Here is a 25,775-nt window from a genome sequence, read left to right as displayed (position 1 = left end):
TCCCTCTCAAACACACTGTACAGGCTACTGGAGACAAATGACTAAAGCGTCTGGAGTAGGGTTGGAATTTTGGGAAAGGTAACAGAATTTTGCGGCCTTGGTCAGGAAGAAAATTCTTACCTTGCCAAACCAGCCGTTCCCAATCTCCTGGATGTAGCTGAGACTGTGACGGACCACCTGAGAGCCAGTGGAACCCACTGCGGTGGCCAAAACCCCCCCCAAAAAACAGAGTTAGTGTGTGTGATCTGCAGGTATGTCGTAATACACAGCATTCTGGTCCCAGATCTGTTTGTTGTTTCTATTTTTATTTATTTAACTAGGCTGTTGCATGAAATCAAATGTTCATCTGTATGGTTTTTCCTCTCTGAAGAGATGCAGCCAGGGCATGAATTCAATCAATACAGAATACTGGAGCTACTGTGTTATCTAAACACAGTAGCAGGATTCTATTCAGATCAGATGCTCAGGCCAGGATATGTTCTGGCTGTATTTACTCATGGCAAAACAACAGCAGTGTTACACATTATGGATTCCCAGGAAAAAGGTACAGGAGAGTTTAAACAAAAGCTTCATACATAAAGATGTTAATCTAGTCCCTTCCCATATGAAGCCTGAGCATGTAAACTGTGGCTAACCTTTGACCTTACACAGGGCCCCATATGGAACTAGTACAGAAGGAAATATCCAAGGGTCAGTATTTCTGTCACATGCCACTGAATCTACTTAGAAATGTCTTACAGTACATGAGGAAAACAGCCCGCAGATGTGGCTTCACTAAGCCAAGTTAGCCAACAGAAGTTATGCAGGGGTTGCCCACACAATCAGGTCAACAAACATTATTGAGGGGACTTAATTAACATCAAAAGTATTCAGAGCTCTAAAGTAAAACTAATTTGGTCGCATATGCGAAAAACAATTTTTTGAGCGGTCAGATGTTATTTTGGGAGCACTGTGCAACTAGGAAAAGATCTCCCAGATAATAATTGTTGTAGCCTAACGATAAGGCTTCGCTGTACCGTTGTTTCCGAGTGCCCTAGAGAAAACAATCTGATTTGATACTGTCATGGTTGCACCATTACTACAGCAAAAAAACTGCTTGCTTGTAGCCCAACCAGGTCAAAAGATTTGACCGATATTACCGCCTAAACATTTCTATCTTCCTATAGCGGGGGACCACATTTCACATTCAAATCATGCCATTATAAAACTATTAACTAACCATTTAACTAACCACCGTTTATACTTTGTTCAGTCATGTCACCTCATTGGCTAGCTAGCTAACAACCTGGTAACTTTTTTTATTTAACTAGACAAGTCAGTTAAGAACAAATTCTTATTTACAATGACGGCCTACCCCGGCCAAACCCGAACGACGCTGGGCCAATTGTGCGCCACCCTATGGGACTCCCAATCACGGCCAGATGTGATACAGCCTGGATTCGAACCAGGGACTGTAGTGACGCCTCTTTCACTGAGATGCAGTGCCTTAGACCGCTGCGTCACTCGGGAGCCCTACCAGTATATCCAAACATTTTGTGGCACAGAAAGAAAGGAAAAGGGATAGCTTCTTCAGGAGATCAATGATCATACCAATGAATGAATGACAGATCTCTTGCATGTCATCATCGCAAATGGGACATTTTTAGAGATAGTGTACAATTTAATGTACTGGTTTTACACAACGTAGAAAAAACTAATATTCCACAAATGACTTTGTAATTTCAATGAGAGGTATTCATCAACACTTTAGCTTTTATAATAAACTCATGTCTTTACAGTGTAGGCTGTAAATACAAGCTGTATCTCAATCAATTTTTTTTTTTAAATCTTATTTTCTGGTGCTCCTAAATTTAATGTGGTGCTTCCTAACATTTTTCAGTTGAGAGGACCACTGCTACCAATAAAAAAAATGTTAATTTAGAGCCCCGAATGTATTACGGACCAGGAAGTAGAATATAAACTCTAGGCCTATATGCACCTCAGACAGATTTGGCCCTATCCTGTCTTCATATGAATCAGTGGGGGTACTCTTAGAGACTAAAATAATCTGGCTAAGCATTTGAGTAAATCCTTTACAATAGTACATGATAAAATTACAAGGATTTGACCTACTCCCCAGACATAAACAGCATTTGTGCGATAATGCAGTCATGTTTTTGCATCAGTTGTGGACCTAATCTTGATCTTAGCGGGCTGAACATTTTCTTTTTCAAAGGGCCCCTATGATAATCAGCCTGGCACTCCTTTAAATGGAGTGATCACATCTAGCCATCAAATTAAGTCACAAATCCATAATAAGTACAAAGACATAAGCCCTGGCCCTATGCAATGAAACAAAAGCAAATTATTCGCTCACACAACATCGTGTGTGCCTGATACAACAGCATCAGGGAGTGTTTGGAGACTAGCACCTGTCCACTACCCAAGGGGGAGCTACTGAGAATGTAGCACAGCCCTGTTATGCAATGACTGACTGGCACAGCTCAAAGGCTATCACACTGCATACGAGAAACAGAGAAAAGACTCCTACTTAGAGAATTACATAAATACTGAACGGCTGATGGAGGCCATAACAAAGTTTAGCTTTTATGGCTACTTCAAAGGAGCATGTGACGACGTTTACAGACTATAAACCTACTATAATGTCACTGGCTGGAAGCAGGGCTGACATACTGCTTCAGTAGAACCAGAGGTCTTGGTCATGTGTGGAGAGAGTAGTAAACCCAGGGATATAGGCTGCCAGATAATTAGATGTGTTGTTGCCTCTAGGCAGTGCATGACAGTGTCCCAATTAAAGTATAAAAAAAAGCAGGCAGGTTGGCATTTATTGAGATGACTCATGTACTCGAGGCAGCTCCGCAGGGTGGTCACTAGCTTGCACAGCCACAAAGTCATAAAATGTTATTAACCCTAACCACACAGCAAACCTTATGCCTAACCGTAACCTTAAATTACAACCAAAAAGCACATTTTTGTTTTTATTCACTTTTACTCTGCGTCTGGTTCATCTAGCGGAAACTGCTCTACTCTGCCTCAAGGACAAGACTCATCCCAATCAACCTGTAAAAAGCAGAGGAGAAAGTCCAAAGGGAATGATGACGGGATCAACTTCAGCTGACTGATACAGTATGCCTGCTGGGTCACATTAATTCCGGCACGCGACAGAAAACATTTGAAGACGTTTCGCAACGGGAAATAAAAAGGTTGCATTTCTTATGTGCATTTCCAGGAAGTCCCTTCCTGTTTCAGTCGGTTTTGTGCCTAATAAACACAACCCTGGATACTGTATGCCAAGTTATGGCAAAGGGTCAGGATAAAAAAAAATGTGGTCCTATGTGTAGTGTGCTGGTAGGACTATGCATCTAAGGAAAGTAAGGGTGTCTGACCCCTGACCTGAGATGCGGGGGGGTGTCTCCAGGTGGGGGGGTCCAGGCAGGGCCACAGGGGGCACTGCCAGGGTGTACACCTCAGCAGGGGACTGCATGGAGGGGGTGTCTTCAGCTGGAGGGGTGAAGTCAATCTCATCCTCAAAATTGTCCTCAAACTCCTGAAAAACACAATAGTACAACGGTGTTCACCAAACACAGGGATCCCACTTCTGACACCAGTGTACATTATAACTGTATGTGTGTTACATATGGATGAGGCAGAGCGAGATGAGTCAAATTAACATGTTTAATCCTTGAACTTGACCAAAACAGAATGATCATATTAGCATTTATTTGCACATCATGTTCAAATCATCTAAGTGACCGTAACATTTATTTGAGATACTTTTGGATTACTTGGACATGATGTGAGAAACATGCTAATATCAGTCCCATGACTTCAATGGGATTTGGATTTGTGCCACAAATGCTAAAACGTTAGCATTTGCAAACAGTGCCAGGGAAACTAAACCAAAGCATGGATTTACTTTGTCATACATTGACCATAGACTGCTTAGGAAACCAATGTCCTTTTTTAATTTGGGTGAACTATCCCTTTAACTCATTACATTAATCATAGCCAATATCTCAAAGCAAGGGTTCTAAAATCCTGGGTCATGGCAGGTAGCCTAGTGGTTAGAGCGTTGGACCAGTAACCGAAAGGTTGCTGGATCGAATCCCCAAGCTGACAAGGTAAAAATCTGTCGTTCTGAACCAAACAAGGCAGTTAACCCACTGTTCCCCGGTAGGCCATTATTGTAAATAAGAATTTGTTCTTAACTGACTTGCCTAGTTAAATAAAGGTTCAATTTAAAAAATAATAATAATTAAATGGCCTACAAAGTACTGCAAGACAGGTCTGTGTAAATTAGGCCACCAAACAATACCATGACTTTATTTAGCTTCCCTTTGGAGCAAATTAGATATGCACAGAATGTCCCGACAGTGACTTAAGCCTACTACGTGTTGTTGTCAGGTGCCTGAGAGTCTCACCTTGAAATTGACCTCCCGCTCCTTGCAGCAAGTCACACAGTTCACCAGCAGGGTCACCAGGGCCAGCAGGGCAGTCAGTGACACAACCACAGAGAGGTGTAGAGAGACAGACGGCTGGCCATCTGCAGTCTCCCCTGAAAACAGACAGGTCAAAGAATATTAGTTCTGCCATACAGCGATGTGCTGAGCAGCTCAAAAGTTCAAGCTGTATCAAGAACAAGTATTGTACATGCCACTGGGACAGTGAACAGTGTTATGCAGCGCTGCAAGCACAGATATGCCTATTTGATAGGCTGGTGTTCCTCGCCAGTAATGGACATGAACAAAAAAAGCTAAATATACATTCAATTGTGATGACTGGTATTCATATAGGCCTAGGTGTTTCCTTATGATGATCATATCCTGTTTCTGGTGTCACGTTCTACATCTCAGAGGCCAGAACAAGCTGAGGCTTGAGAGGTCCATTTCTCTTTTACCATTTCATTGGCATCTTGAACCCTCCCCCACTCACACTCCTTCCCATTAGTACATCAACTGGCTGACAGGGTCCACACAGGGCAGTAAAACGTGTTGGATGCTGGAGATGCTGGGCCAGCAGTTCAGATGTCAAGTGTGCTGACAAGATCCTCTCTCCACCCCCTCACCATTCTGTCACCACAGCCCTATCAACAGAGGCTGGACTGACTGACCCCATCACCACCACCATCCTCCTCCTCCCAAAAAGACATGTTTACACAGCAAACCACTCACAATCGACTACGGACACTCCAACTCATTCATCCCCGCTACACTTCATCTAGGCCTGATACAGATCTGCACTATCATATAAGAAGTGTTTACAATCTCAGTAACCAGTACCACACCAGCATGATAGTTAAAAGTTAAATTTAAAAAATGATTTAAATGTAAATGTTTTTAAATGTAACCTTTATTTAACTAGGCAAGTCAGTTAATAACAAATTCTTATTTACAATGGAGGGCCTACCCGGGACAAACCCGGACGATGCTGGGCCAATTGTGCGCCGCCCTATGGGACTCCCAATCACAGTGGGATGTGATACCGACTGGATTCGAACCAGGGACTGTAGTGACGCCTCTAGCACTGAGATGCAGTGCCATAGACAGCTGCGCCACTCGAGAGCCCAGATACAGGCCTAGATATAGGCTAATGATCCTATGTCAGTAATCTGATTCTCCACACATTCTATCTGGAACACAGGCTACCCTCTGACTGACTGACTTCTGCCCCAGCCCTGTGTCAGATACTCCTGTATGTCAATATCCTGAAGTGGCTTCATCATCACCTACCTGTCATGATGATATAGCACTATATACACAGGACAGGTGAAAGCAATATGGAGGATGCCTACTGGGTATTTTACCTTCACCGCTCCGGTCCTTTTACATCAGTAGATTGAGGAAATTAGATGAGGAAGGGAACATAAAGAGTCCACTTTTGACAATGGATAGCCTATGCACTTAGTTTAGGTAGGATTGTCATAGTTCTGTGTTTAACTACACACTACTATTTTAAATGAAGTGAGCCCTAGAGCTTTAATAAGCCAGAGGAAATAGCCTGGGAGAGCTGGCCAACAGAAACCCTAGTAGTATCACTGTGGTCAAACAACTGGTGCTGCCGTACACAGAGCACTCAATCAGGCCAGTCAGACTCATCAGTGCAGCACCTTGGGGAGCATTAGATATGATTCAATGTGTCAGCCATAATTTTAGATTCACTTCACCGCGCTGCAACTGATACTCCAGTAGGCTTAGCTATAGGCTACCAGCACTAACAGCAGCCAGTCTCCGTGGAAACCAATACATATCATCTATCGGAATTACAACCAAATAAGACTAGCCTACTAAAATAAGTGATTTCCAAGATAGGCCTAACCCACATCTACTGAATGTCTTATGTTGGCAGAGAGTGTGGTTGTAGTAGTCGGAGCAGTAAAGCATTTCCACGTAAAGGACCCATGAGCACCAACATGTGAAGTTCTTAGGAGAATGTGAAATTGGGTGTCAAATGAAAGCTAAGAGTCTATATTTCTGACATATTAAGGCATATATAAATGTTTGAACCATTTTCCATCCCAAAAATTTGCAAAGGCTTTGATTTCTGGTCAAGCAGATTGAAAATGGGTCTTAGACAACATATACGAGAAGTCTTAAAAAAGGTAATAGAAATACAACATAATCATTAAAGACCCCTGCCAACTAATATTAACACATATTTAGTTTCCTTCTGTAAGTTTAAGAAACATTGCCATGTAATTTTGTTACAAAAATATCTCTCTCTCTCTCTCTCTCTCTCTCTCTCTCAAAGTTTGCAGAAGTAACAAGGTAAACCTACCAATTAGTTAGTGTTTTACTTATATCAAGTTTGTTTATTCATTATTAAGTTATTAAAATTCCTAATTCTGGTACCAAATCGGTAACGTAATTACCAAAATATCAGTAATTGAATTGGCTACAATGGGAAATCATAGTAGTCACAAACCAGTTGGGTCACCTGCTGCTGTCCTCCCTTCCACTGGTATACTGTTATGTTCAGCTCATAGGGTCACCTGCTGCTGTCCTCCCTTCCACTGGTATACTGTTATGTTCAGCTCATAGGGTCACCTGCTACTGTCCTCCCTTCCACTGGTGTACTGTTATGTTCAGCTCATAGGGTTACCTGCTACTGTCCTCCCTTCCACTGGTATACTGTTATGTTCAGCTCATAGGGTCACCTGCTACTGTCCTCCCTTCCACTGGTATACTGTTATGTTCAGCTCATAGGGTCTCCTGCTACTGTCCTCCCTTCCACTGGTATACTGTTATGTTCAGCTCATAGGGTCACCTGCTACTGTCCTCCCTTCCACTGGTATACTGTTATGTTCAGCTCATAGGGTCACCTGTTACTGTCCTCCCTTCCACTGGTATACTGTTATGTTCAGCTCATAGGGTCACCTGCTACTGTCCTCCCTTCCACTGGTATACTGTTATGTTCAGCTCATAGGGTCTCCTGCTACTGTCCTCCCTTCCACTGGTATACTGTTATGTTCAGCTCATAGGGTCACCTGCTACTGTCCTCCCTTCCACTGGTATACTGTTATGTTCAGCTCATAGGGTCACCTGCTACTGTCCTCCCTTCCACTGGTATACTGTTATGTTCAGCTCATAGGGTCACCTGCTACTGTCCTCCCTTCCACTGGTATACTGTTATGTTCAGCTCATAGGGTCACCTGCTACTGTCCTCCCTTCCACTGGTATACTGTTATGTTCAGCTCATAGGGTCACCTGCTACTGTCCTCCCTTCCACTGGTATACTGTTATGTTCAGCTCATAGGGTCACCTGCTACTGTCCTCCCTTCCACTGGTATACTGTTATGTTCAGCTCATAGGGTCACCTGCTACTGTCCTCCCTTCCACTGGTATACTGTTATGTTCAGCTCATAGGGTCACCTGCTACTGTCCTCCCTTCCACTGGTATACTGTTATGTTCAGCTCATAGGGTCACCTGCTACTGTCCTCCCTTCCACTGGTATACTGTTATGTTCAGCTCATAGGGTCACCTGCTACTGTCCTCCCTTCCACTGGTATACTGTTATGTTCAGCTCATAGGGTCACCTGCTACTGTCCTCCCTTCCACTGGTATACTGTTATGTTCAGCTCATAGAGTCACCTGCTACTGTCCTCCCTTCCACTGGTATACTGTTATGTTCAGCTCATAGGGTCACCTGCTACTGTCCTCCCTTCCACTGGTATACTGTTATGTTCAGCTCATAGGGTCACCTGCTACTGTCCTCCCTTCCACTGGTATACTGTTATGTTCAGCTCATAGGGTCACCTGCTACTGTCCTCCCTTCCACTGGTATACTGTTATGTTCAGCTCATAGAGTCACCTGCTACTGTCCTCCCTTCCACTGGTGTACTGTTATGTTCAGCTCATAGGGTCACCTGCTACTGTCCTCCCTTCCACTGGTATACTGTTATGTTCAGCTCATAGGGTCACCTGCTACTGTCCTCCCTTCCACTGGTATACTGTTATGTTCAGCTCATAGGGTCACCTGCTACTGTCCTCCCTTCCACTGGTATACTGTTATGTTCAGCTCATAGGGTCACCTGCTACTGTCCTCCCTTCCACTGGTATACTGTTATGTTCAGCTCATAGGGTCACCTGCTACTGTCCTCCCTTCCACTGGTATACTGTTATGTTCAGCTCATAGGGTCACCTGCTACTGTCCTCCCTTCCACTGGTATACTGTTATGTTCAGCTCATAGGGTCTCCTGCTACTGTCCTCCCTTCCACTGGTATACTGTTATGTTCAGCTCATAGAGTCACCTGTTACTGTCCTCCCTTCCACTGGTATACTGTTATGTTCAGCTCATAGGGTCTCCTGCTACTGTCCTCCCTTCCACTGGTATACTGTTATGTTCAGCTCATAGGGTCACCTGCTACTGTCCTCCCTTCCACTGGTATACTGTTATGTTCAGCTCATAGGGTCACCTGCTACTGTCCTCCCTTCCACTGGTATACTGTTATGTTCAGCTCATAGGGTTACCTGCTACTGTCCTCCCTTCCACTGGTATACTGTTATGTTCAGCTCATAGAGTCACCTGCTACTGTCCTCCCTTCCACTGGTATACTGTTATGTTCAGCTCATAGGGTCACCTGCTACTGTCCTCCCTTCCACTGGTATACTGTTATGTTCAGCTCATAGGGTCACCTGCTACTGTCCTCCCTTCCACTGGTATACTGTTATGTTCAGCTCATAGAGTCACCTGCTACTGTCCTCCCTTCAACTGGTATACTGTTATGTTCAGCTCATAGAGTCACCTGCTACTGTCCTCCCTTCCACTGGTATACTGTTATGTTCAGCTCATAGGGTCACCTGCTACTGTCCTCCCTTCCACTGGTATACTGTTATGTTCAGCTCATAGGGTCACCTGCTACTGTCCTCCCTTCCACTGGTATACTGTTATGTTCAGCTCATAGGGTCACCTGCTACTGTCCTCCCTTCCACTGGTATACTGTTATGTTCAGCTCATAGGGTCACCTGCTACTGTCCTCCCTTCCACTGGTATACTGTTATGTTCAGCTCATAGGGTCACCTGCTACTGTCCTCCCTTCCACTGGTATACTGTTATGTTCAGCTCATAGGGTCACCTGCTACTGTCCTCCCTTCCACTGGTGTACTGTTATGTTCAGCTCATAGGGTCACCTGCTACTGTCCTCCCTTCCACTGGTATACTGTTATGTTCAGCTCATAGGGTTACCTGCTACTGTCCTCCCTTCCACTGGTGTACTGTTATGTTCAGCTCATAGGGTCACCTGCTACTGTCCTCCCTTCCACTGGTATACTGTTATGTTCAGCTCATAGGGTCACCTGCTACTGTCCTCCCTTCCACTGGTATACTGTTATGTTCAGCTCATAGGGTCACCTGCTACTGTCCTCCCTTCCACTGGTGTACTGTTATGTTCAGCTCATAGGGTCACCTGCTACTGTCCTCCCTTCCACTGGTATACTGTTATGTTCAGCTCATAGAGTCACCTGCTACTGTCCTCCCTTCCACTGGTATACTGTTATGTTCAGCTCATAGGGTCACCTGCTACTGTCCTCCCTTCCACTGGTATACTGTTATGTTCAGCTCATAGGGTCACCTGCTACTGTCCTCCCTTCCACTGGTATACTGTTATGTTCAGCTCATAGAGTCACCTGTTACTGTCCTCCCTTCCACTGGTATACTGTTATGTTCAGCTCATAGGGTCACCTGCTACTGTCCTCCCTTCCACTGGTATACTGTTATGTTCAGCTCATAGGGTCTCCTGCTACTGTCCTCCCTTCCACTGGTATACTGTTATGTTCAGCTCATAGGGTCACCTGCTACTGTCCTCCCTTCCACTGGTGTACTGTTATGTTCAGCTCATAGGGTCACCTGCTACTGTCCTCCCTTCCACTGGTATACTGTTATGTTCAGCTCATAGGGTCACCTGCTACTGTCCTCCCTTCCACTGGTGTACTGTTATGTTCAGCTCATAGGGTCACCTGCTACTGTCCTCCCTTCCACTGGTATACTGTTATGTTCAGCTCATAGGGTCACCTGCTACTGTCCTCCCTTCCACTGGTATACTGTTATGTTCAGCTCATAGGGTCACCTGCTACTGTCCTCCCTTCCACTGGTATACTGTTATGTTCAGCTCATAGGGTCACCTGCTACTGTCCTCCCTTCCACTGGTGTACTGTTATGTTCAGCTCATAGGGTCACCTGCTACTGTCCTCCCTTCCACTGGTATACTGTTATGTTCAGCTCATAGGGTCACCTGCTACTGTCCTCCCTTCCACTGGTATACTGTTATGTTCAGCTCATAGGGTCACCTGCTACTGTCCTCCCTTCCACTGGTATACTGTTATGTTCAGCTCATAGAGTCACCTGCTACTGTCCTCCCTTCCACTGGTATACTGTTATGTTCAGCTCATAGGGTCACCTGCTACTGTCCTCCCTTCCACTGGTATACTGTTATGTTCAGCTCATAGGGTCACCTGCTACTGTCCTCCCTTCCACTGGTATACTGTTATGTTCAGCTCATAGGGTCTCCTGCTACTGTCCTCCCTTCCACTGGTATACTGTTATGTTCAGCTTATAGGGTCACCTGCTACTGTCCTCCCTTCCACTGGTATACTGTTATGTTCAGCTCATAGGGTCACCTGCTACTGTCCTCCCTTCCACTGGTATACTGTTATGTTCAGCTCATAGGGTCACCTGCTACTGTCCTCCCTTCCACTGGTGTACTGTTATGTTCAGCTCATAGGGTCACCTGCTACTGCCCTCCCTTCCACTGGTATACTGTTATGTTCAGCTCATAGGGTCACCTGCTACTGTCCTCCCTTCCACTGGTATACTGTTATGTTCAGCTCATAGGGTCACCTGCTACTGTCCTCCCTTCCACTGGTATACTGTTATGTTCAGCTCATAGGGTCACCTGCTACTGTCCTCCCTTCCACTGGTATACTGTTATGTTCAGCTCATAGGGTCTCCTGCTACTGTCCTCCCTTCCACTGGTATACTGTTATGTTCAGCTTATAGGGTCACCTGCTACTGTCCTCCCTTCCACTGGTATACTGTTATGTTCAGCTCATAGGGTCACCTGCTACTGTCCTCCCTTCCACTGGTATACTGTTATGTTCAGCTCATAGGGTCACCTGCTACTGTCCTCCCTTCCACTGGTATACTGTTATGTTCAGCTCATAGAGTCACCTGCTACTGTCCTCCCTTCCACTGGTATACTGTTATGTTCAGCTCATAGGGTCACCTGTTACTGTCCTCCCTTCCACTGGTATACTGTTATGTTCAGCTCATAGGGTCACCTGCTACTGTCCTCCCTTCCACTGGTATACTGTTATGTTCAGCTCATAGGGTCACCTGCTACTGTCCTCCCTTCCACTGGTATACTGTTATGTTCAGCTCATAGGGTCACCTGCTACTGTCCTCCCTTCCACTGGTATACTGTTATGTTCAGCTCATAGAGTCACCTGCTACTGTCCTCCCTTCCACTGGTATACTGTTATGTTCAGCTCATAGGGTCACCTGCTACTGTCCTCCCTTCCACTGGTATACTGTTATGTTCAGCTCATAGGGTCACCTGCTACTGTCCTCCCTTCCACTGGTATACTGTTATGTTCAGCTCATAGGGTCACCTGCTACTGTCCTCCCTTCCACTGGTATACTGTTATGTTCAGCTCATAGGGTCACCTGCTACTGTCCTCCCTTCCACTGGTATACTGTTATGTTCAGCTCATAGCAGTTCTGAAAACAGTCTGCACAACCGCTCACTCTACCGCTCTCTCACAGCTTTTACTGACATCTACCACCTACCCAGTTTCCATTTACTGTAACAAGCATCCTCACCCACTGAGCACCGACCGACACCGGATGTCCATGGACGTTGAAAAGTAGTTGAAATTTGGCCAGTTCGCCCTGACCGGACCAAATCTGAACCAATCATAGATTTACATTTACATTTTAGTCATTTAGCAGACGCTCTTATCCAGAGCGACTTACAGTAGTGAATGCATACATTTTTTCCCCCCCGTACTGGTCCCCCGTGGGAATTGAACCCACAACCCTGGCGTTGCAAACACCATGCTCTACCAACTGAGCCATACCGGCCAACTGAGCCACATAGATGTCTATGTTTTATAGGTTTGGACAGCACAGTAGAGAACAGTACTGCGCTAAAAACTCTACTGATCTCTACTGTGATGTCCAAACTTGTGAAACAGATGTCTGATTGGTTCAGATTTGGTCTGGATTAGAGGTCGCCCGATTATGATTTTTCAACGCCAGTACCGATTATTGGAGGACCAAAAAAAGCCGATACCGATTAAGTCGGTCGAATTTTTGGGGTTTATTTGTAATAATGACAATTACAACAATACTGAATGAACACTTATTTTAACTTAATATAATACATCAATAAAATCAATTAAGCCTCAAAATAATGAAACATGTTCAATTTGGTTTAAATAATGCAAAAACAAAGTGTTGGAGAAGAAAGTAAAAGTGCAATATGTGCCATGTAAGAAAGCTAACGTTTAAGTGCCTTGCTCAGAACATGGGAACATATGAAAGCTGGTGGTTCATTTTAACATGAGTCTTCAATATTCCCAGGTAAGAAGTTTTAGGTTGTAGTTATAGGAATTATAGGACTATTTCTCTCTTTACAATTTGTATTTCATATACCTTTGACTATTGGATGTTCTTATAGGCACTTTAGTATTGCCAGTGTAACAGTATAGCTTCCGTCCCTCTCCTCGCTCCTACCTGGGCTCGAACCAGGAACACATCGACAACAGCCACCCTCGAAGCAGCGTTACCCATGCAGAGCAAGGGGAACAACCACTCCCAAGTCTCATAGCGAGTGACGTTTGAAACGCTATTAGCGCGCACCCGCTAACTAGCTAGCCATTTCACATCGGTTACACCAGCCTAATCTTGGGAGTTGATAGGCTTGAAGTCATAAACAGCGCAATGCATTGCGAAAGATGCTGGCAAAACGCACAAAAGTGCTGTTTGAATGAATGCTTGCGAGCCTGCTGGTGCCTACCACCGCCCACTGCTCTATCAAATCATAGACTTAATTATAATAAACACAGAAATACGGGCCTTAGGTCCTTAATATGGTCGAATCCGGAAACTATCATCTTCGAAAACAAAACGTTTTTATCTTTCAGTGAAATACGGAACCGGTCTGGATTTTATCTAACGGGTGGCATCCCTAAGTCTAAATATTCCTGTTACATTGCACAACCTTCAATGGTATGTCATAATTACGTAAAATTCTGGCGATTTAGTTCGCAACGAGCCAGGCAATGAACACAAGAGCAGTGACACAATTTCATGTTAGCAGGCAATAGTAACTAAATATGCAGGTTTAAAAATATACTTGTGTATTGATTTTAAAGAAAGGCATTGATGTTTATGGTTAGGTACATTGGTGCAACGACAGTGCTTTTTCACAAATGCGCTTGTTAAATCATCACCCATTTGTTTAAGTAGGCTGTGATTCGATGAGAACTTAACAGGCACCGCATCGATTATATGCAATGCAGGACACGTTAGATAAACTAGTAATATCATCAACCATGTGTAGTTAACTAGTGATTATGTTAAGATTGATATCTTATAAAAAACTAAGTTTAATGCTAGCTAGCAACTTACCTTGGCTTCTTGCTGCAGTCGCGATTGTTATGAAAACTTGAAATCGGCCCTAATTAAATCGGCCATTCCGATTAATCGGTCGACCTCTAGTCTGGATCAACCAAATGGTGTTGTTTGGGGACGGAGCTCATTACAATAGCCAATGTGTAGAATAACACCCAAATACATATTTCTACCTTTGTGTACCTATTCAACCATGAAGAGAATGAAAACCATAATTATGCATTTCTGTATACTACAGATCAGGGGCCCATGATGTAATTCCTATACTGTAATTCAATTACCAGATGTAAACCTACTTCCAATAACCAATATGCATGTTTTCAAACTCAAGGTGTCATGTCATAGCTGACACCCCAGTCTTTCTGCAGACGTCTTTGAATCTAAATTCTGAACAGATTTTTAACAGGGTTTTGTAAAACGTGGTCGCATAAAAAAAAACTGGACGTTATACCGTAACTGTTACCAAACAGTGCTTTTGCAGTGTTTTTTGAAATGCTCATGTAAATTGTTCGAAGCAGTCATTGTGCATAGAGTTGTATGGTTTGTTAAACTTTGAACTCAATGGTTTTTGTTTAAAGTGAAAAATCTGAGTCAAAGCATAATCCAGTTACCATGTAATTGCCCAGTAGGCCTACAGGCATGTGTTAAGGGCACCTTGTATCAATGCAAGTAGACTAAACCACAGGCAAAACAGAAACATGCAAACACTGGGCGTGAGTTCTACACAAATCAGTGTTTGTTTACTGTGTCCTTCCACTCTGAAGCAACTGTGTAAGCTTATTTGTCAAACAGTCAGGAAGTGAAGCATTTTATAATACAACATGTGGAGAGTTGGTCCCATGTTTAATGAGCTGAAATAAGAGCCCAGAAATGTTTCAAGGGCACAAAAAGCTAATTTCTCAACTTTGTTTACATCCGTTAGTAAGCATTTCTTCTTTGCCAAGGTAATCCATCCAACAGGTGTGGCATATCAAGAAACTGATTAAACAGCATGATCACTACAAAGGTGCACCTTGTGCTGGGGACAATAAAAGGCCACTAAAATTTGCAGTTGTCACAACACAATGCCACAGATGACTCAAGTTGCGGGAGCTTGCAATTGGCATGCTGACTGCAGGAATGTCCACCAGAACTATTTCCCGAGAATTTTAATATGAATTTCTACCATAAGCCGCTTCCAATGTTGTTTTAGGAAATTTGGCAGTAAGTCCAACCTTTCTCACAACAGCAGGCCACATATAACCCCACACCAGCACAGGACCTCCACATCCGGCTTCTTTAACCTGTTGGGGATAGGGGGCAGTATTTGCACGGCCGGATAAAAAAACGTACCAGATTTAATCTGGTTACTACTCCTGCCCAGTAACTAGAATATGCATATCATTAGTAGATTTGGATAGAAAACACTAAAGTTTCTAAAACTGTTTGAATGGTGTCTGAGTATAACAGAACTCATATGGCAGTCAAAACCCTGAGACAAATCCTAACAGGAAATGGAAATCTGATGTGTGGAATTACTTCAAACCTTTGCCATTGAAACACACAAGGACTTATTAATCATTTAGCACTTCCTAAGGCTTCCACTAGATGTCGACAGTCTTTACAAAGTGGTTTGAGTCTTCTATGGTAGAAACTGACCCAAAGAGAGGCTTGGGAAGTTGGTCACAGGGGGAGGGCCATTTACTACTATGACGCGGGCGCCCATGGCTACCCTCCCCATTCGAAACGTTTAGTAAGACAATGCAATCGTCCGCCTTGAATATTATTGAAGCTCTGGTTGAAAAAGGCCCTAAAGATTTATGTTATACAACGTTTGACATGTTTGAACGAACGTAAATATATATTTTTTGCACATTCGTGACGACAAGTCCCGCAACTAGAATATGCATATAATTATTGGCTTTGGATAGAAAACACCCTAAAGTTTCTAAAACTGTTTGAATGGTGTCTGAGTATAACAGAACTCATATGGCAGGCCAAAACCTGAGAAGATTCCATGCAGGAAGTGGCCTGTCTGACAATTTCTTGCCCTTCTTGATTATCTCTATCAATTACAGAGGATCTCTGCTGTTACGTGACACTTCCTACGGCTCCCATGGGCTCTCAAAAGGCGTCAAAAAGCTGAATCGTGGCTTTGCAGGCTCTGGCTGAAAAAAAGTAGCGCGTTTGGGTAGTGGCTGGTTACAGTACTGTGAGACTCGTGCCCGCGTCGACTGAATGCTTTGTTTTCTTTCCTCTGTTTACCTAAAAGCAGATTCCCGGTCGGAATATTATCGCTTTTTTACGAGAAAATGGCATAAAAATTGATTTTAAACAGCGGTTGACATGCTTCGAAGTACGGTAATGGAATATTTTGACGTTTTTTTCACGAATTGCGCCATGCTCGTGACCCTTATTTACACTTCGGATAGTGTCTTGAACGCACAAACAAAACGCCGCAATTTGAATATAACGATGGATTATTTTGGACCAAACCAACATTTGTTATTGAAGTAGCAGTCCTGGGAGTGCATTCTGACGAAGAACATCAAAGGTAATCAAACTTTTGTAATAGTAAATCGGAGTTTGGTCAGGGCTAAACTTGCTGGGTGTCTAAATAGCTAGCCGTGATGGCTGGGCTATGTACTCAGAATATTGCAAAATGTGCTTTCACCGAAAAGCTATTTTAAAATCGGACACCTCGATTGCACAAAGGAGTTCTGTATCTATAATTCTTAAAATAATTGTTATGTTTTTTGTGAACGTTTATCGTGAGTAATTTAGTAAATTCACCGGAGGTTTGCGGGGGGTATGCTAGTTCTGAACGTCACATGCTAATGTAAAAAGCTGGTTTTTGATATAAATATGAACTTGATTGAACAAAACATGCATGTATTGTATAACAATGTCCTAGGTGTGTCATCTGATGAAGATCATCAAAGGTTAGTGCTGCATTTAGCTGTGGTTTAGGTTTTTGTGACATTATATGCTAGCTTGAAAAATGGGTGTCTGATTATTTCTGGCTGGGTACTCTGCAGACATAATCTAATGTTTTGCTTTCGTTGTAAAGCCTTTTTGAAATCGGACAGTGTGGTTAGATTAACGAGAGTATTGTCTTTAAAATGGTGTAAAATAGTCATATGTTTGAGAAATTGAAGTAATAGCATTTCTAAGGTATTTGAAAATCGCGCCACGGGATTACACTGGCTGTTGCGTAGGTGGGACGATTTCGTCCCGCCTAGCCCAGAGAGGTTAATGTACTTCTTCTTGAGACACTCCTTTGTTGCCTTGGCCATGTGTTTTGGGTCATTGTCATGCTGGAATACCCATCCACGACCCATTTTCAATGCCCTGGCTGAGGGAAGGAGGTTCTCACCCAAGATTTGACGGTAGATGGCCCCATCCATCGTCCCTTTGATGCAGTGAAGTTGTCCTGTCCCCTTAGCAGAAAAACACCCCCAAAGCATAATGTTTCCACCTCCATGTTTGACGGTGGGGATGGTGTTCTTGGGGTCATTGGCAGCATTCCTCCTCCTCCAAACACGGCGAGTTGAGTTGATACCAAAGAGCTCCATTTTGGTCTCATCTGACCACAACGCTGTCACCCAGTTGTCCTCTGAATCATTCAGATGTTCATTGGCAAACTTTAGACGGGCATGTATATGTGCTTTCTTGAGCAAGGGGAACTTGCGGGTGCTGCAGGATTTCAGTCCTTCACAGCGTAGTGTGTTACCAATTGTTTTCTTGGTAACTATGGTCCCAGCTACCTTAAGATCATTGACAAGATCCTCCCGTGTAGTCCTGGGCTGATTCCACACCGTTCTCATGATCATTGCAACTCCACGAGGTGAGATGTTGCATGGAGCCCCAGGCCGAGGGAGATTGACAGTTCTTTTGTGTTTCTTCCATTTGCAAATAATCGCACCAACTGTTGTCACCTTCTCACCAAGCTGTTTGGCGATGGTCTTGTAGCCCATTCCAGCCTTGTGTAGGTCTACAATCTTGTCCCTGACATCCTTGGAGAGCTCTTTGGTCTTGGCCATGGTGGAGAGTTTGGAATCTGATTGATTGCTTCTGTGGACAGGTGTCTTTTATACAGGTAACAAACTGAGATTAGGAGCACTCCCTTTAACCTTTATGGGCTAGGTGGGATGCTTGCGTCCCACCTACTCAACAGCCAGTGTAATCCCGTGGCGCGTTATTCAAATACCTCAAATGCAAAAACTTAAATTTTTCAAACATATTACTATTTTACACCATTTTAAAGACAAGACTCTCGTTAATCTAACCACACTGTCCGATTTCAAAAAGGCTTTACAACGAAAGCAAAACATTAGATTATGTCAGCAGAGTACCCAGCCAGAAATAATCAGACACCCATTTTTCAAGCTAGCATATAATGTCACATAAACCCAAACCACAGCTAAATGCAGCACTAACCTTTGATGATCTTCATCAGATGACAACCCTAGGACATTATGTTATAGAATACATGCATGTTTTGTTCAATCAAGTTCATATTTATATCAAAAACCAGCTTTTTACATTAGCATGTGACTAGCATGTGACTAGCATTCCCACCGAACACTGCCGGTGAATTTACTAAATTACTCACGATAAACGTTCACAAAAAACATAACAATTATTTTAAGAATTATAGATACAGAACTCCTTTGTGCAATCGAGGTGTCCGATTTTAAAATAGCTTTTCGGTGAAAGCACATTTTGCAATATTCTCAGTAGATAGCCCGGCATCACAGGGCTAGCTATTTAGACACCCAGCAAGTTTAGCCTTCACCAAACTCCGATTTACTATTAGAAAAGTTTGATTACCTTTGGTGTTCTTCGTCAGAATGCACTCCCAGGACTGCTACTTCAATAACAAATGTTGGTTTGGTCCCAAATAATCCATTGTTATATCCAAATAGCAGCGTTTTGTTCGTGCGTTCAAGACACTATCCGCAAGAGTAAATAAGGGTGGCGAGCATGGCGCATTTCGTGACAAAAAAAAATCGAAATATTCCATTACCGTACTTCGAAGCATGTCAACCGCTGTTTAAAATCAATTTTTATGCCATTTTTCTCGTAAAAAAGCGATACTATTCCGACCGGGAAAGCCTGTATACGTACAAAGAGAGAGAAAATAAATACATCTCGTTCCCTCGTGCACGAGCGTGAGTCTCAGAGTACTCTGACCAGCCACTATCCAAACGCGATAATGTGTTTCAGCCAGAGGCTGCCTCGATATCATTCAGCTTTTTCCCGGGTTCTGAGAGCCTATGGGAGCCGTAGGAAATGTCACGTTACGGCAAAGATCCTCAGTCTTCAATAAAAAGAGCCAAGATGAACAACAACTTGTCAGAGAGGGCGCTTCCTGTTTGGAATCTTCTCAGGTTTTTGCCTGCCATATGAGTTCTGTTATACTCACAGACACCATTCAAACAGTTTTAGAAACTTTAGGGTGTTTTCTATCCAAAGCCAATAATTATATGCATATTCTAGTTACTGGGCAGGAGTAGTAACCAGATTAAATCGGGTACGTTTTTTATCCGGCCGTGTCAATACTGCCCCCTAGCCCTAACAGGTTAAGAGTGTGCGCCTAATCTCAGCTCGTTACCTGTGTAAAAGACACCTGGGAGCCAGAAATCTTTCTGATTAAGAGGGGGTTAAATACTTATTTCCCTCATTAAAATGCAAATCAATTTATAACATTTTTGACATGTGTTTTTCTGGAATTTTTTGTTGTTATTCTGTCTCTCACTGTTCAAATAAACCTACCATTAAAATTATAGACTGATCATTTCTTTGTCAGTGGGCAAACATACAAAATCAGCAGGGGATCAAATACTTTTGTGGTCCCACCGGAGTTGAGAGTCGTAGCGACTTACAAAATAGCTTACAGAAGAACACCACTCTGTCGGTCAGTGACAGTGATTTTCCACACTGCACTAAACAATTGAATGTGTTTTATATAATCCAGAGAGAAAGACACGTTTGTGGTACAGTGCTAAAAGACAGCCACGAGGAAGCAGTGAAACATTTATGAATGGTGAATAAAATATTCAGGGGCCTGCCATCCAAACAGTGGCCCTGGTGATGTTGCTCTACATCTACATACATCCTGAGTGTAGGTCAACAACACAAGCGTTTCCCCCACCTGACAAATACAGTTTGTAGGCTAGTCAGTGCAGTGAAGTGAGAGGAAAAGGTGTAGCCTAGCTGCCAGGGCTGGAGTAGGGTGCTGGAGAAGAGAGGTTTGTACTGGGGAATCTGTAAAAGGCGATGCTGACCTTTTCTTAGCCTTGTCCCAGATCTGTTTGCGTTATGTCAACTCCAGTGGCATGATAGCACAAACAGATCTGGGACCAGGCTACGCATTGCGTGCGCAAAATCAGTGACTAGAATTGATGAATGAATAGTGAGAAAGTTCAGCTTTGTTTGGTTGATCTAGCTTTTAGACTGTTTCTTGCTATTTAATTTGAGTCATTGACCTTTGTCTTTGGAAACACCAGAATTTGGCTGCCTCACTCAAGAACGTCATCAATTTCTCTGACAGTAACCATAGTCCGTTTTCTAGCCTGATGGAAGCCACTCCTCACTAAAAGGCACATGAGAGCCCGCTTGGAGTTTGCCAAAAGGCACCTAAAGGACTCTCAGACAATAAAAATAAGATTATCTGGTCTGATGAAACCAAGATTGAACTCTTTGGCTTGAATGACAAGCGTCACATCTGGAGGACACCTGGAACCATCCCTACGGTGAAGCATGGTGGTGGCAGCATCATGCTGTAGGGATGTTTTCAGCGGCAGGGACTGAAAAGATGTACAAAGCAAAGTACAGAGATCCTTGATGAAAACCTGCTCCAGAGCGCTCAGGACCTCAGACTAGGCAAAGGTTCACCTAACAGGACAAGGAACCTTAGTACATTGCCAAGACAATGCAGGAGGAAAATCGGCTGGAGGAAAATCTCTGAATGTCCTTGAGTGGCCCAGCCAGAGCCCGGTCTTGAACCCAATCTAACATCTCTGGAGAGACCTGAAAATATCTGAGCAGTGACCATCCCCATCCAACCTGACAGACCTTGAGAGGATCTGCAGAGAGTAAATGGGAGAAACTCCACAAATACAGGTGTGCCACGCTTGTAGCATCACACCCAAGACGACTCGAGGCTGTAATCACTGCCAAAGGTGCTTCAACAAAGTACAGAGTAAAGGATCTGAATACTTAGGTGTGTGATTACACACACACACAGTGGGCTCCAAAATTACTGGCACCCCTGACTGGCAATGCACAAACAATACTTAAAATATAAACAATATAATTATAGAGAGAAACTCAAAATACCAACATGTGAAAAATACTGTACTTTATTAATGTTTCAATGGAACCCACCACAATCATACAATTATTTAATACAAAATACATTTCACCAAAATCAAGGTTTCATAATTATCGGCACTCCTCATTTAGTACTTAGTGCCACCAACTCTGGCAACGATAACAGCATGGTCTTTTCCTGTAATGTTTGACAAGGTTAAGGAACACATTTGGAGGGATTTTGGACCATTTCTCTATGCAGATCCTTTCAAGAGCCTTCACATTCTTGTGTTTGCGCTTATCAACTGCCCTCTTCAACTCAGCCCACAGGTTTTCGATTGGATTGAGGTCCGGCGACTGAGATGGCCATGACAGAACATTGATTTTGTTGTCACAGAACCATTTCTGTGTGGATCTTGAGGTCTGTTTTGGGTCATTGTTGGAAAGTCCACATATGGCCAAGTCCCAGCCTTCCGGCAGAGGCAACCAGATTGTCAGTCAAATTTGCCTGATACTTGGAGGAATTCATTATGCCATCAATCTTAACCAGTGCCTCTGGACCTCTGGAAGTAAAACAGCCCCAAAACATCACTGACCCACCACCATATTTCACCGTGGGTATGAGGTGCCTCTCCTTGTATGAATCTCTGTTTCAACGGCAAACATGCCGATGCTGTATCTGAACAAAACTTTCAATTTTGGTCTCATCTGACCAGAGCGCCTTCTTCCAATCATAATTTAAATGACGTTTGGAAAACTCCAAGCGCTTGCGTCTGTGTCTTGGAGTCATTAACCTCTTATGGCTAGGGGGCAGTATTTTCACGGCTGGATAAAAAACGTACCCGATTTAATCTGGTTACTAATCCTACCCAGTAACTAGAATATGCATATACTTATTATATATGGATAGAAAACACCCTAAAGTTTCTAAAACTGTTTGAATGGTGTCTGAGTATAACAGAACTCAAATGGCAGGTCAAAACCTGAGAGATTCCTTTACAGGAAGTGGCCTGTCTGACCATTTCTGGAACTTCTTTGCCATCTCTATCTTTTACTAAGGATCTCTGCTCTAACGTGACACTTCCTACGTCGTCCATAGGCGCTCAGAGCCCGGGAAAAACCTGAATGTCGTCATTCCAGCCCCAGGCTGAAACACATTATCGCATTTCTCAAGTGGCCGATCAAGGGACTCTGGGCTTAGGCGCGTGACCTGACCGCCCCCGTCTTTGTGATTTTTTCCTCTGTTTGCCGAAAAGGAGATTCCCGGTCGGAATAGTATCGCTTTTCTACGAGAAAAATGGCATAAAAATAGATTTTAAACAGCGGTTGACATGCTTCGAAGTACGGTAATGGAATATTTAGAATTTTTTGTCACGAATTGCGCGCGACCCTTCTTTACCATTTCGGATAGTGTCTTGAACGCACGAACAAAACGCCGCTATTCGGATATAACGATGGATTATTTTGGACCAAACCAACATTTGTTATTGAAGTAGCAGTCCTGGGAGTGCATTCTGACGAAGACAAAAGGTAATGAAACTTTTGTAATAGTAAATCGGAGTTTGATCAGGGCTAAACTTTGTCGGTGTCTAAATGGCTAGCCGTGATGGCTGGGCTATCTACTGAGAATATTGTAAAATGTGCTTTCACCGAAAAGCTATTTTAAAATCGGACATATCGAGTGCATAGAGGAGTTCTGTATCTATAATTCTTAAAATAATTGTTATGTTTTTTGTGAACGTTTATCGTGAGTAATTTAGTAAATTCACCGGATGTTTGCTGGGGGTATGCTAGTTCTGAACGTCACATGCTAATGTAAAAAGCTGGTTTTTGATATAAATATGAACTTGATTGAACAAAACATGCATGCATTGTATAACATAATGTCCTAGGGTTGTCATCTGATGAAGATCACAAGGTTAGTGCTGCATTTAGCTGTGGTTTGTTTTTTGTGACATATGCTAGCTTGAAAAATGGGTGTCTGATTATTTCTGGCTTGGTACTCTGCTGACATAATCTAATGTTTTGCTTTCGCTGTAAAGCCTTTTTGAAATCGGACAGTGTGGTTAGGTAAAGGAGAGTCTTGTCTTTAAAATGCTGTGAAATAGTCATATGTTTGAAAAATTGAAGTTTTTGTATTTTTGAGGAATTTGTCATTCGCGCCACGCCTATCATTGGATATTGGAGCAGGTGTTCCGCTAGCGGAATGTCTAGATGTAAGAGGTTAAGGGCTTTCTTCTGGCAACCCTTCCAAAGAGCCTGTGGTTGTGGAGGTGGCGTCTGATGGTGCTTTTTTAAACCTGGTGACCCCTGGGGCCACCAAGCCCTGCAATTCTTTCACAGTGATTCTTGGGGATTTTGTTGCTTCTCTCACGATCCTCCTCCCTATCCTGGGGGGCAAAATGCATTTGTGTCCTCTACCCGTGAGGTTTTCAACTATTCCATATCTTTTGAATTCTTTAATAATTGCCCTGACAGTGCTCAGTCATATATTCAATCGTTTGTGGATCTTCTTGTAGCTATTACCAGATTTATGAAGGTCTACGAGCATCTGTCCCTTTTGAACTGCCAGTTCTTTTGTTTTCTTCATGGTGTTGGATGACAAAGGGATATTGCATGCGTGTTACCTAATTTATATACCCTAGTGAAAAAGGAAGTGATGTAATGGCTCAATATAGTTCCTTAACACTTAGATAAACTTAAATAAGTGGAATATAATTCTTGGTTTAATTTTGGTAGATGTTATTTACAATAATATTTAAGGGTGCCATTAATTGTGAAACCTTGATTTGGAGGACATTGATTTTTAATTACATCAATAAATTATTTTGGTGGGTTCCATTGAAACATTAATAAAGTATAGTATTTGTCACATGTTGGTATTGAGTTTGTCTCTATAATTATATTGTTTATATTTTTTTAAGTATTGTTTGTGCATTGCCAGTCAGGGGTGCCAGTAATTTTGGAGCCCACTGTATATATGCCAACATTTCTAAAAATCTGTGTTTGCTTTGTCATTATGGGGTATTGTGTGTAGATTTGGGGGGGGGGGGGGGGGCAGGACAATTTAATCAATTTTAGAATAAGGTTGTAACATTAAAAAAAATGGAGAAAGTCAAGGGTCTGAATTCGTTCCGAATGCACTGTACTTTTCCCCTTTAAAACACCACGTTGGCTAATGATAAACCAGAACAAAAACAGTTGTTTAATATGTCAAGGAATGTTTCAAACTCTTTTCTCCTTCCTGGTTTACAGTCTAACCAATCAGAGTCAGGGGCCTACACCTTGACTTAAGGTTCAAAGTGTGATTACGTTATTGTAAGCCCAAGTACGGCTTGTTTACTATTAGCCCATAAAATGTCTTCCCCCATGTCTAATCCACTATCGCAAAATCCTTATGGCGAACATGTTTGGTGTGGTGTGTCACCCACAAACTACAGCCAGTGTGCAGTCAGTGCAACCACCCACCAACCACGTACGCTTTAGGGGGTTCCAGGACGTGTATGTCTCCCTGGCCTGCTGTACGCGTGTGATGACAGAGAAGCAGAGAGAGAGCCCAGGCAGTGCTACACTGGCGGCAGCGTAGGGATCAGCTCTCCCTCCGTTAGCCTTAGAGTCATGGGTTTATATTATGACTTGGCAGCGCCACCAAATTATTCAACTGCTTCTCAGTAGGGCCCGTAGTCCCGTACGCAGGGAGCTGCCAGATCTTATTTCAGTTCCCTGCATATTTTAGTGATCTTTGTTCACACAGAGGGGCTGACCCATTTTCACAGGGGGGTATATCTCTCCAATGCACTCAGTCCCTACAGCTGATGACGCAACATGATTTGGGTTCCTGCACTAAAGAGGATGGTTTTGTCTGCTTTAGGCCTACATCGCAATCAGTCTGTGGTGAAGTAGCCCAACCCAACTATTGTCATGTGACGTACTGCACTACAAGGCAATGCATCAAACCACTTACTTGGTTAGTGTGACCACCAGACCATGCATGATGTTAACCTAGGTCATTTCCCATTTAGACCAGATTTGCGTCACAACAAATTACATCTCCCTTGATGACAGGTCCATTGCTCTCCCGATGTCATCATGGTACAAGTATGATCATTTGTTTGGAAGGAGTGCACCACATCCTAATAACCTCCATTATAACATCAAGACTAAATAGGACCATACATTATGCACATTCATGTTTTAGGCTCAATCTATTTGCCTGTATGCGTACTATTTGTACTGCATAGACAATATGGAAAGGCTATACCTAAATAATTACAAAAGACTAGTGAAACGAAGACCATATATCCTATTAAGGCTGGGCGGTGTACCGTATTTTACTATATAGCAGTATTG

At 43.1% G+C, this 25,775-nt stretch overlaps 1 protein-coding gene across 1 annotated transcript in view; it reads right to left on the bottom strand.

The window, feature by feature from the left end:
• Positions 1 to 25,775, bottom strand: part of LOC106601832 (serine/threonine-protein kinase LMTK2) — a 74,864-nt gene that overhangs the window by 30,722 nt on the left and 18,367 nt on the right. The window contains exons 2-4 of the mRNA XM_082972806.1: positions 4,422 to 4,555; positions 3,394 to 3,547; positions 121 to 197 (exon numbers count right to left, since the gene is read on the bottom strand). Coding sequence (XP_082828932.1) covers positions 121 to 197; positions 3,394 to 3,547; positions 4,422 to 4,555 — 365 coding nt within the window. The remainder of the gene's footprint in view (positions 1 to 120; positions 198 to 3,393; positions 3,548 to 4,421; positions 4,556 to 25,775) is intronic.

Source organism: Salmo salar, chromosome 03, assembly GCF_965601325.2.
Source record: "Salmo salar chromosome 03, fSalSal1, whole genome shotgun sequence".
In the NCBI taxonomy this organism is placed as follows: domain Eukaryota; kingdom Metazoa; phylum Chordata; class Actinopteri; order Salmoniformes; family Salmonidae; genus Salmo; species Salmo salar.
This window is presented reverse-complemented; position numbering and strand designations above follow the sequence as displayed.